We start from the raw sequence: 13,179 nt of genomic DNA on the forward strand, positions 1-13,179 counted from the left end.
TGGGTCCCTTCCTGTCGCAGTTGAGATGGATGTGACTCGACACACCAAAGTTCCTACGGCAATAGTGAATTTTATTGAGTACGGTTCCCTTTTATATGGCTTTCAAAAACCCGTGTGGTTGGATGTAATTGGCTGAATTTGCTTACACCCAGCTTACTGGCCAGTGGCTGCCTGTGTCTGTGCTCATCGGGGATTGGCTGGCGTCTCTTGTTTGAATTTGAATCTCCTGGTTCCCAGTGCCTTTTCCTAGGGATGCTTACTTCTTTTCCCTAACAGCACGACTGGTCCAGTTCTAGTTAAGGTTATCTATGACTGTGAGGCCTCCAGGGCAGCTGTTAGCCATCACACCTTCCAACTCAGAATATTCTGTGGTTCTGATAAGTATAGGAATAAGAAATCGTATAAAGTCTGAAGATGACAGTCCTCATTCATGCTTAACTCAACATACTATGAAGAAAATACTTTTTTTTTACCTGCAGGCTTATTGGAGGAGATACTTTGCAAGGAGAAGATACTTACAGCTAAGACACTGTGTTATTTTTGTACAAGCGAGGATAAGGATGGTGAAGTCCGTTGCTGCATATAAACAAATTGTTTGGGCTACAGTTACAATTCAGAGACATCTGCGTGCAACTAAGTTGGCAAAAATAGATCGACAAAGATACCAAATCCTAAAGTCTTCAGCACTTACTATTCAGTCTGCATTCAGAAGATGGAGAAAATACAAAATTCAGCAGAAAATTAAAGCAGCTTTGGTGATTCAGAGTTATTTCCGAAAATGGCAATCTTCAAAACTGGCTAAGAGAAGGAGGGCTGCCCTTGTCATACAGTCTTGGTACAGGATGCACAGAGACCTGAAGCAGTATCTATGTGTTAAGCAAAATGTTATCAAGATTCAGGCTTGGTACAGGTGTCAGCTGGCCAGACGTGTTTACCAGGAGCACAGGGCAAAAATAGTGACAATTCAGCAGTATTACAGAGCTTATAAACTGGGCAAAGGTGAGAGAGAGCATTATTTGCAAAAGCGTGCAGCAGTGATAGTTCTCCAAGCTGCTTTTAGGGGCATGAAGGCACGAGAGCTGTACAGACAAGCAAAAGCAGCTTGTGTTATTCAATCACTGTGGAGAATGAAACGAGAGAAACAAAGATTCCTGCAGTTAAAAAAATCTGTTACTACATTGCAGTCACACGTGAGAAAATACCAACAAGTAAAAAGATACAAAGAGATTAAAAATGCTGCTTCTGTAATTCAAACCCGGTATAGGGCACACGTGGCCGCTAAAAGAGCAGCTGCTGCTTTCCAGAGGGTGCGCCTGGCTGCCATTGTTCTCCAGTCTGCCTACAGAGGGATGCAAGCCAGGAGACAGGCTTGTATCCTGAGATCTGTGATCAAAATTCAGTCCAGTTTCCGTGCTTATGTGGCCCGGAAGAGATTTAAAAACTTGAGAGATGCCGCAGTGAAGATTCAAGCTCTGGCAAAGATGAGGCAAGTCCGTAAGCGTTACTGTGCACTGAGGGAAGCAGCGCTTTATGTCCAGAGAAGGTATCGTTCTCAGAGACACGCTCTTCAGTTTAAAGAGGATTATAGGAAATTGAAGAGAAGTTGCATAAGAATTCAGGCTCTAGTTCGAGGCTATCTTGTGAGGAAACAAATACAAAGATGGAGGGAGGCTGAAATATTACTTCAGACCTGCTACAGAATGAAAAGGGACCGGCAACAGTACTTAAGCATCTATAGTGCTGCCATTGTCATTCAACAACGTTATCGTGCCTGCAAAAAGACCCGGTGTCACAGGCAGGAGTTCTTGCAAGTTAGAAAAGCAGCTGTGTGCTTACAGGCAGCCTACAGGGGCTATAAAACACGCAAAAAGCTCAAACTTGAATGCAGAGCTGCTATTAAAATTCAGACTGCTTTTAGAGCTCATGCTGCACGAGTGAAACACAAGGCAATGGTTCAGGCCTCCATTGTGATTCAGAGGTGGTACAGAAATTGTAAGGGTGGCAAGAGACAAAGACTGAACTTCTTAATGACAAGAGCAGCAGTGCTTTCTTTGCAAGCAGCTTTTCGTGGCTGGAGGGTGCGAAAGCAGATTCAAAGACAGCACATTGCTGCTACTAAGATACAGTCTACCTTCAGAAAATTCATGGCTGTGAAGAAATTCAGGCTTGTGAAGCATGCTGTGCTAACCATCCAAAGGCATTACAGAGCCATGGTTCTAGGCCAGAGACAACAGCAAGAATACGTTCAGCTGCGAAATGCTGCAGTGCATCTTCAGGCACTATGGAGGGGGAAAGCTGTGAGAAAAGCCATTCAGAAGAAACATCGTCTTGCAACAATTATTCAATCCTATTACAGAATGCACATAAGTCAACTGAAATACAAGAAACGAAGACAAGCCACTTTGGTGATTCAGAAATACTACAGAGCCTACTGTATGAAAAAAACCCAACGTTTAGTTTATCTAAAAACCAAGGCAGCTGCGTTAGTCTTGCAGTCTGCTTACCGTGGGATGACTGTGAGGAGACAACTGAACAAACTAAACAAAGCTGCTACAACTATACAAGCTGCCTTCAAATCTTACTTGGTCAAGAAGGAATATGGAAGACTTAGATCTGCAGCTATAGCCATTCAAAGGCGTTACCGTGCAGTTACTCATGCTAAATGTCAAAGGCAGAGGTATTTGTCTTTAAAAAGAGTCACAGTCCAAGTGCAGGCAATTTACAGAGGTGTAAGAGTGAGACGGCAGGTTCAGTGTATGCACCAAGCAGCTGTTTGCATCCAAGCCACATTTAAGATGTATCGCATGAGCATCAAGTACCGGTCAATGAGAATGGCAGCAATAAGAATTCAAAGGCAATACAGAGCATTTTGTTTAGGTCAAGTACAACGCAAAAAGTATTTGGAACTAAAGAAGTCTGTCATTATCCTCCAGGCTGCTTGCAGAGGCATGAAAGTCCGACAAGACTTAAAAACTATGCACCAGTCAGCAACAATAATCCAGTCCTATTATCGGATGCACAAACAACAGAGGAATTTCAGAAAATTGTTGCTTGCAACGAGGCAGATTCAGCAGTGGTTCCGTGCTTGTAAGGAGAGAGATGCACAAGTTCACAAATACATGATTATGAAAAATGCTGTACTGCACATCCAGGCTGCATTCCGTGGTATGAAAACAAGAAGACTTCTCAGAACCATGAATGTATCAGCTGTGATTATTCAAAGAAGGTTTAGAACTTTCCTTGAAAGAAAACGTTTTCTTTCCATTAAGTCAGCTGCTGTTGTAATTCAGAGAAAATACAGAGCAACAAAAATAGCAAATATTCAGCGTCAAAAATATCTCTCTCTCCTTAATGCTGCTGTTATCATACAGTCTGCTTATAGAGGATTTGTGGTAAGGAAAAAAATGCAGCAAATGCATCAAGCTGCTACAGTTATTCAAGCAATGTTAAGGATGCATAAAATTTACACTTCTTATCGTGCACTCAGGCTTGCTTCAGTAATCATACAGCAACGTTATCGAGCTTACAGGGAAGGGAAGCGTGAGAGAGAAAAGTACTTAAAACTGTACAATTCTGTTTTAGTTCTTCAAGCTGCCTACAGAGGAATGAAAATGAGATGCTTCCTGAAGAGACAACATGAGGCAGCACTTACAATACAGAGAAACTACCGAATGTATAGGCAGTACTGTCATTACAGAAGAGTTCAGTGGGCAGCCCAGCTAATACAGAGGAGGTACAGAGCCCACAGACTCAAGAAAATTGCTGTAGAGCATTACACTTCATTGAAGAAAGCAGCAACTTGTATCCAGAGGGCTTTTCGAGACATGCGAGTGAGAAAACAACTGCAAGAAATGCACCGTGCTGCAACTGTGGTTCAGAAAAAGTTTAAAGCCTTCAGAGAACGTCAGAGATATCTCTCTCTTAAAGCAGCTACTCTTGTCTTTCAGAGAAGGTACCGAGCTTTGGCTCTGGCAAGGCGGCATGCTTTGGAATATCACTCTCTCCGCAGAGCAGCTATTCACATCCAGGCTGTGTATAGAGGTGTCAGGGTGAGGAGGAGTCTCAAGCACATGCATTCAGCTGCCAGGACAATACAGGCAGCCTACAGAATGCACAGGGATAGAAGGGCCTATCAGAATATGAGAATTGCAGCTATGCTTATACAGAACTACTACCGATCATATTTGAAAGGAAAGAACCAACGCAAGAAGTATCTGATAATGAAGAATTCCGTTCTTGTTATTCAAGCAGCATACAGGGGCATGAGGGCACGGCAGGAACTGAAACTCCTGCATGTTTCAGCAGTTGTAATACAGTCCAGCTATCGCATGTATGTACAACGTAGGTGTTACAAACAGCTGTGCTGGGCTGCCACGGTCACACAGCAGAGGTTCAGAGCCAAAATGGCAAGAGAAGCTGCCATGAGAAATTATGCAGAAATAAGAAAGGCTGTCGTTTGCCTTCAAGCTGCTTTTCGTGGTAGAAGAGCCAGGCAGTTGTATAAAGCCAATGTTTCTGCACGGCGCATTCAGTCGTTCCTACGAATGTGCGTGGAGAGGAGACGCTTTCTTGCGCAGAAATCAGCAGCAGTAATGATCCAGTCCGTGTTCCGATGCCGAAGAGCCCGGACTCGCTATGCGCTGCTCCGGAGCTCAGCAGTTGCTGTTCAGAGGTGGTACAGATGGTGTCTCAGGGCTCGTGCACAGAGGGCACAGTACTTGGCTCAAAGACAAGCCATAGTAGTTATTCAGTCTGCCTTCCGAGCTATGAAAGCAAGAAAAACAGCAAGGCAGCTACGAGCCGCAAGAAAGATTCAGTCTTTTCTTCAGATGGCTCTGCAGCGTAGAAGATACATCCAACTCAGAGCAGCAGCTGTTACATTGCAATCCTATTACTTAATGCATAAATGTAAGTCACAGTATAGGAGCTATAAAAGAGCAGCAGTTGTCCTGCAGCGGCGCTACCGATCCCACCTGACTGTGAAGCAGCAGAGAATGGCTTACTTAGAAACCCGGAGGAACATTGTCCTTGTGCAGGCCACAGTCAGAGGATACATCGAAAGGAAGAGGTTTCTCAAAATGAAAGAAAGCACAATTAAAATTCAGGTACTTCTAAATGAATAGTACTGGGATTTGGGTGTTTTGTTTTTCATTTGTTTTAAAGATTTACTATTTTTGCAAACCACGGTTTAAATAGAATCAGTTTCTGAAGTGTACTACAGGGCAGATATATAAAGCTTACTACCACAGTACACACAAATGAGGTTCTTTAAGACAACTGAATTTCACCTCTAAATATTAGTGGCTTAATGAATGTTTTCTTTGATGGCAATATGAATGAAAGCTCTCTTCATGAGAAGGGCACTGGTAACGGGTATAAAATGACATAAATGGCAAAAACCATGATTGCTACATTCCAAAGGACTCATATTTAGGAAGGTGTGAGTAAATCAATCATGTTAGTCTTCCTAGGTTTACTAATTGACCCTAGACTAATCAAAGTGCCTAACTGACATTTTGAAGAGGAATGTAAGGAGAGAAAGTCCCCCAAATCAAGGAAGAAAGGGAAATAAATCATCTCTCATAATGATTTGTGGCCCTGAGAAGCCTGATCTAATGGGTATCCCTGCCCATGTTGGGTGGGTTGGAACTAGACCATCTTTAAAGATGCCTTCCAACCCAAACCATTCTAGGATTCTATGAGAATGTCTTAGGATGGTTTTACTCTCTTGTTGGAGACCACATGCTCTACTTAACTGATAGAAATCAGATGTGGTTTCCTCACCTCCATGTTTTGGGGGGATTGGTACCTGCTTAGTTATTTTCTGAATGTTTAACTTATACATCCTGAACAATATAAGGATGGTTACTTTCCTTAAAAGGTAGAAAAAAAGAATTAATTTTGACATTGGAAATATGTTTATTTAATTGTTTTTATAGGAAGCCAGTGAGTACAGCTGTACATAGAAATATGCAAACATTCCCAGCTGATATGATGCAAGTGGTGAAATACTCAAAGTTTGTCTTTTTCTTTGAAGGCCTCTTTCCGTGGATTTATTCAGAGACAGAAATATCTTCTGTGCAAATTTTCTGCTGTGTTAATACAGCAGCACTACAGAGCCCATCGGATGCGAAATATTGATCAACACAGATTCCATCAAATGAAAAAAGCTGCTATCACAATTCAGGTAATCATAAAAGTGGGATTTTTTTGAGTGTTTGTTTGGGTTTTTTAATCTTTTGTATTTGTTTCTTCACAATATAGTTATTTTGGCAGACTAATATTAAAGAGCGGCATTTGTGGTATTTCCCTGAATATGTTTCACTTGCTTTTGAAAACATCTTCTAGTTGTGAGAACTTAACTATTTGTAGTTAGAGATAGTAATCCCAAAAATTGTTCCTTTTGATGTGATATTTTTCTTTTTAATTTTGTTCATTCCATTAATAGTTCTGATTTTTTTTTTTTTATTATTTCTCTAATAGGCAGCATACAGAGGTTATAAAGCCAGGCAGTGGGTTAGCAAAATGAGAGCAGCACGAGTCATCCAAGCCTGGTTCCGAGGTCACAAGGCACGGAAGGAATACATGTCTGTGCTCAGAGCTACCCTTGTTATCCAGAGTCACTTCAGAGCCAAACAGCTGCGGACTCGGTAATACCCAATCTGAGATGCATCATTCCACTTTTCAAAGCTTTTGTTATGTAGTTCTTTAGTGCTGCACTGCACTCTTTAGAACTCTTCAGGTTCTCAGCCTCTGTCCCCTGCAGCATCCTGGTAATGTGTGTGAGTATAACCCTACTGGTGCAGGTGGGGTTGCTCTTTTGCACAAGATTTTCATTACATTTAATTGCTTTCCCGGAATGGAAGCTCCTTCACAAGTTTAAATTATGTATATTGGGGCTCTAGAAAGAGTAAGCCTTGATCCTTTTTTCACTTCTCTCTTTTGCAAGAAAAATGTTCTGGATATTGTTAAAATTCCAGCATACAACTTGTAGGTTGAAAAACTATTTCATTTTAATCCACAATGGAATAGTTAAACTGGTTTATGTTTATTTTGCTATGAGATTAGCCTGGTAGCTCATCTCCTTCTGAACTGTCCCATGCCAGTAGCAGTAGGGGATGCTGTTCAGTGATACAAGGTCCTCCCTTAGCATCCCTGCTTTTTAAACATCCCTGCCTATTCCTGTTATTATCCTTTTATGGACCTGTTGTATGTCAGTCTGTCCAATGCCTTTCAAACTGCTGTGTGCCTCCTTCGGCAGTAAGTTAGGGAAATATCTCCTATGGGAAACCAGAAAGTGTCTTCTGTATAAACCAGTCTTTCTGCCAGTTTTGCTGGCTATTCCCATTTTCTGATGTTCCAAGATCTGGTTGAGAACAGCTGTGCTTTCCCAATATCTATCTTAATGATTTCATAAACCATCACTGTTTTCTTACTTAAAAATGCATTTCCATGTTAGGTTTTTGAAAATGAAGTCCTGTACCCTTACCATTCAAAGAGTCTGGAGAGCGACCCGCGCTGCGCAAAGGCTTCGGCAGCAGTTTCTGGCAACCAGGAGTGCTGCAGTCAAGATTCAGTTGGCATACAGGCAGTACAGGGCCAGGAGACTTCTAAGAGAGGTACGTTTGCACTTGCACTCTGATGTGTCATGGTTGCATGAAAAGTTTTCAATGTATTTGAGTGATTTTTGTCATCAATGTGCAGAAGAATAGAAAAGGTGGAACCTGAGCGAAGATTATTCAAATAAAAGCTGTTCAATCTCCAAAATATGAAATATCCTTTTTTGCTTTAAGCAACAGGATTGATTCTTGATTTTGAACAGTTCCAATTGTTGAATTATCCCTCTATATACAGATACCAAAATAAAATGCCAAATTTTCTGCTGGCTTTATTGCTTGCAAAAGATTAAGCCCATATTTTCACCCCATTTAGGTAAATGAAAAGACCTTCCAAACTGTGAAAGTGCATTTTATATAAACTGCTACTGTACGAGTTTACTTGTACTTCTCATTCTATTTTTGTTCTTATGATGGAAAAAAAACCCTAGAACTAAAAATAAATGTATATTGATCCTGATAGGAATGAACAAATTTTAATTATCAATGCATTCTTTAGTATCTTTTTCAGAAGCACCAGGCTGCATGTCTGATCCAGAACGCATATAGAGGTTTCAAGGCTAGAAGGAAATTTGTTCAACAAAAAGCTGCTGCTGTAATTATCCAAAAACATCTGCGGGCTTGGCAGGAAGGCAGGCTTCAATTTGTGAAATACAATAAGACTAGAAGAGCTGTCATTAAACTGCAAGCATTTATCCGGGGTTATTTAGTCAGGAAAAAGGTTGGTATAATTCAAATTAAAACTTTGCTTTGGATGTAAAGTATCTCTAGAGCTGTTTTACCATCAATTCCGACTGGCAAGGAGAGGAAAACTTGATTTATTGGTGTTGAAATTAAGTTCTTGTTGGTTTCTTTGAGTATTGGTTGGTGTCAGAATAGATGAAACACAGTTTGAGCCTTTTCATACAATTTTTTAGAACTAAAGTAGATTTTCATTGTTGGGTGTTGTTTTAGCTTCTGAGATCTTTGTGGCTTACCTATAATTGAAAATTCTGCACGCATAGGCTTGCAGTGAAATTGTTCTCTGCCATGTATTGATGATGGTTCTTACAACCACTTCTGGGTTACCATTTAAATTAGAGACCTAGTACTGCAGAGTGGTAGCTTACTTTAGTTCTGAGGTGATTTTCATTATCTAATATTATATTGCTGTGGACTATCTTATTTGTGTGGACATCCAGCTACCTCAGAGTATGAAAATTAATTATGTTCTCCATTTTGTTTTCCTTCTACAGATTTCAGAACAGAAACAAAAGAAGAGACTTCTTTATTTTGCAGCAGCTGCATATCATCATATCTCTGCAATTAAAATTCAAAGGGCCTACAGAATTCACCTCATCTTAAAACTTGCACAAACCCAGATCTCATCTGTTCTTACAATACAGGTTGGTCTGATTAAGGCTGAATGAGTTGTGTAATAGTCTAACTTGTTTTCTATGAGCTAAGCTGTAGCACTAAGACAATATAGTTCCTTCACATGTGAAAATAAAACTAATTTATGGAGACTATGATTTATTAAATAATGCTGCTTATACAAAGCTAAGCAAGCTCTGGAGGCTTAAGCATTTTAAAGCTGAGAATGGATAGGAAAGTTTATTTTCTTCAGACTGTCAAGCTTGCTAAAGAAATCTGAGTGCTATCTTAGCCTATTTCTTTATATCCTACTGGAGGTAGAAAAGATCAGACGCAACAACCTGTAGGGTTTGTGAAATGTAGAGCATCTCCTTACATGAACAATGTCTTGGGATACTGTGATTTATTTGATTGGATGCTTCTGATCTGTCAGTGGTATCAGAGCCGGTGTAGGTTGCAGCATTTTAATAAAACCAGGTTTTACTTATTTAAGAATAAGATCAAAATGAGGTCTGTATTGCAGCACTACCAAATTTTTAAAATTATTTGCAGGTCTCCAAACTGACTTTTAGCTTAGTTCCAGTATGGGAAATCAGCACTGGATAAATGGAGAGGCTGAAATGGGAGCTCTGAAATAGCTGTTCTCTGGTCAAGGATGTCATGGCAAACTTTGCCCTACTATTCTCCATATATACAAATCTGTTCTTTCTCCCCATAAGATAGATTTTCCCTTTAGGGCAAGAGAGAATGGATGGAAAAGGGTTTTTTTTGCTCTGATTTGGCACACAGTACCCTGTCTCCCTTCTTTGTTTGTAGAAGGGAAGAAACAAAGCTGGGAAATGAGGAAAGTGGAATGGTGGCTCTCCTTAAAAGCCAGCCAAGAGAGAACTCCTAGGGCGTAGTAATGCTGGACACAAGTATAAATTGGGAGAGTTACGTATTTTATCTTTTAGTCAGCCCTGAAATGGTCAGTCGGTCTGGATGATCACTGTAGGTCCCTTCTAACTGGAAACCATTCTATCTATCCCCTCCTCTACCCTTCTCTCCTCAGGATGCTTCTCTAGGGCGACAAAGGACATAGAGGCTGGATATTAGGAAGAAGTTTTTTAGAGAAAGGGTGATAAAGTTCTGGAATCGTCTGCCTGAGGAGGTGGTGGAGTCACCATCCCTGGATGTGTTTAAAAAAAGCCTGGATGTGGCACTCAGTGCCATGGTTTAGTTGAGGTGCTGGGGCATGGGTTGGGCTCGATGTTCTTTAAGGTCTCTTCCAACCCAGTCATTCTGTGAATTCTGTGAGAATTCCTAGTTAAGATTTCATTCTGCAGTCTTGCATTTCAGCTGCCCAAGGCCAATCAGAGTCACGGAGGTTATTAATGACTGGTGATGTTTATAGTGCCAATATCTATCAAAGCTCGCGTTAAAACGTTCACTTTTTATCAGTGCTCATTTAGGGTGGGAAAAGGGAACATAGGGGGAAGAGTTTTAAATAAACAGAAGGGTGCTTTCATTTTAAACAGAGCTGGTTCCGAGCAAAAATGCAACGAAGGCGATTTCTACGAGATTACCGAAGAGTCGTTGGGTTACAGCGCGCGCTCCGAGGCTGGCTGAAACGCAGGAACGAGGCGGCAACCGTGATCCAGAGAAACGTGCGCGCGTTCCTCGCCCGCAGGCGCAGGAGGAGACTGGCAGCGGGAATAATTAAATTTCAGGTAAACGCCTCTTGTAAGAAAATAACAGGTTTGGGTTTCTTTATTAGCTGGGTTTTTTTTTCTCAAGGGTTTTTGGGGAGAGGAAAGATCTTTGCATTGGTTGATGACTTTATCAGTGAAATTGCAAGCCAAGTCAGCTTTGGTTTGGCCGTGAAAGCTGAAGGCAAACAGATCATGAAGGAATACTAAGCAGATAACGGTTGAGATGACTTAGTGGGAGTGCGTGTGGACTGAATATGCATGGATTTTTTTGCCTTTTGTCTTTGAAAGTGCAGTATTTGAAGATAAAGATAAAAACCACGGAGTGTTAATGACTTCAAATTGAATAGCCAAGGTCATGCAATACTTTGTCAGACTTGTGTAAAACTGATTAGGAGTGGTGATGGAAGTTCAGTTGTCTTGTCTCTCCTTTACAACTTTTTCTCTTTTTGGAATTCCTTTTCTGTAGGCTTTGTGGAGGGGATATTCTTGGAGAAAGATGACTGACACAGCAAAAACTAGAGCTTTAAGACGCAGTTTAGAAAAGGCCAATGAAAAGAGCAGAGAAGAAAACAAGCTGGGTAACAGAACTGCAATTGCAATTGACCACCTTCTAAAATACAAACATCTCTCCTACATTCTTGCAGCACTAAAGCATCTTGGTAAGTATTTTGTTTTATTATAACTGATGGATTTTCAGAATGATAAAAACTGGATTTTTTTCAGCTGATGAGAGTTCATAATGATATTTTGGCTTTCTGCATGTCTATAAAATGTGTGCGTTAGAGGGTATAATGGAAGGTTTTCCAGACTAAAATTAGATTATTGATTTAAGAACAATATTTCAATGGTTACATAGAGAAAGGAAATCCTGTACGATTGCTCTAATTTTTCTGTCAGTCCTGGTAGTGCTGTACCTAACGTAAGTTTATTATCATTTTTACTATCAGTATATGTTATCTGTGTATTATTTTGTCTCCTTAATTTTTAGTCCAGCATATTAAAACTATTGCTTTAAAAACACTTACTTAAATCAATAATTGCAGTTTTTACTTTGCACTTTTACTTAAAAATAGAGAAAATCCTAGTTTGTAATTATTTTGCTTGAACATTCAGAGTTTTCTTTTCTCTGTTTGTTTTTCTTTAATTATTTTAGAGGTGGCTACCAGGCTGTCCCCACTGTGTTGTGAAAATATGGCCCAGAGCAGAGCAATCTTCAGTATTTTCCTTCTGATTCGAAGCTGCAACCGGAGTGTTCCATGCATGGATGTGATCAGATACTCAGTTCAGGTTCTGCTCAACGTTTCAAAGGTAAATTGAATATTTTCTTTTGCAGGTTTATAAGCTGTAGGCTACTTTATTGTAGTACTTGTTTATCCACAACATTTCTGAATAAATCCAGAGCAACAAAAGTAGTAGTTTTGAATAAAAATAGGTTCTGATTTTTCACTGTTGTTTTGAAACCAATTATTTATTTACTTTGTAATAGTTACATGAAGGTTTTTGGTGAAAAAATAATTTCATGGCCTTAAGGCATTGGAAGGTATCACAAATATTTGTAAAATTTCTCTGAAATTATTCTAATTTATTTCTTTATTATAAATACAGAATCAGATTCTATGGGTTTCTAAACAAGGGAAGAAGCACAAAAGGCATCTTTTTATAATCTGTTACAATTGTGTAAATACAGAAGTGATTTGTAGTGCTTGGATACCAGTTCAGCTACAAATTTATTCTAAGGGAGAACATGGGCTTTGCTTTTTCCTCTAACTTCTAAATAGCAACCTGTAAACTAAGGATACTTTAAAGATCTGTCTACAGAAGCTCTCTTGTCTCTTTCTTGTTTAACAGTATGAAAGAACTACTCGAGCAGTTTATGAAGCTGAAAATTCTATAGATACTTTACTAGACCTACTGCAAATGTACAGAGGCAAAGCTGGGGACAAAGTTTCAGAGAAAGGAGGAAGCATTTTCACAAAGACCTGTTGTTTGCTGGCCATCCTTTCAAAGGACTCTAAAAGAGCTTTGGTAAGACCTAAATGTTTGGGGTTTAATGGTTTAATTTAACATACTTTTCTTGCATGTTTTGGTGGTGTTTGCAATTTTTTTTTTCCTCTCCCATGCCTGTTATGGCTGTAATATTAATTTCAACAAAACTGTAGTTTAAAAAAAACCTGCATTTCCAAGATGGTGAACACATTCATATTTTCTTGATTTAAGCTGCTTTTGAACTTGCAGTATTGACTGTGTGCTGTTTTCACCTTTCCTCAGGAAATCCGAGGCATGCCAAGAACTGTTTCTTGCATCCAGAGCCTCTATAAGCTCACAGCTCGGAAACACAGGATAGATGCAGAGAGAACACTTGTGAAACAGAAAACAAACACTGCCTTAGGTGGGAGCTCCTCTGTTCCAGTAACTCCTCTAAGAATAAAAACAGTTTCAAGGTAAGTGCTTAAAAATTAGTCTCCTATTTCTGCTCTGACATTGAAATATTTTCATGCAAGCCACTAATCTTTTCACAG

The 13,179-nt window shown here is 39.9% G+C and overlaps 1 protein-coding gene across 2 annotated transcripts in view; it reads left to right on the forward strand.

The window, feature by feature from the left end:
• The window catches only part of ASPM (assembly factor for spindle microtubules), a 29,021-nt gene that overhangs the window by 13,992 nt on the left and 1,850 nt on the right, over positions 1 to 13,179 (forward strand). For both annotated transcript variants that reach the window (XM_053949961.1, XM_053949962.1), the window contains exons 18-28: positions 480 to 5,105; positions 6,038 to 6,187; positions 6,484 to 6,650; positions 7,460 to 7,619; positions 8,116 to 8,337; positions 8,852 to 9,001; positions 10,487 to 10,678; positions 11,127 to 11,319; positions 11,814 to 11,968; positions 12,509 to 12,685; positions 12,929 to 13,101. In XM_053949961.1, the coding sequence (XP_053805936.1) occupies positions 480 to 5,105; positions 6,038 to 6,187; positions 6,484 to 6,650; positions 7,460 to 7,619; positions 8,116 to 8,337; positions 8,852 to 9,001; positions 10,487 to 10,678; positions 11,127 to 11,319; positions 11,814 to 11,968; positions 12,509 to 12,685; positions 12,929 to 13,101 (6,365 nt within the window). The remainder of the gene's footprint in view (positions 1 to 479; positions 5,106 to 6,037; positions 6,188 to 6,483; positions 6,651 to 7,459; positions 7,620 to 8,115; positions 8,338 to 8,851; positions 9,002 to 10,486; positions 10,679 to 11,126; positions 11,320 to 11,813; positions 11,969 to 12,508; positions 12,686 to 12,928; positions 13,102 to 13,179) is intronic.

This window comes from Vidua chalybeata, chromosome 9, assembly GCF_026979565.1.
Source record: "Vidua chalybeata isolate OUT-0048 chromosome 9, bVidCha1 merged haplotype, whole genome shotgun sequence".
Classification (NCBI taxonomy): domain Eukaryota; kingdom Metazoa; phylum Chordata; class Aves; order Passeriformes; family Viduidae; genus Vidua; species Vidua chalybeata.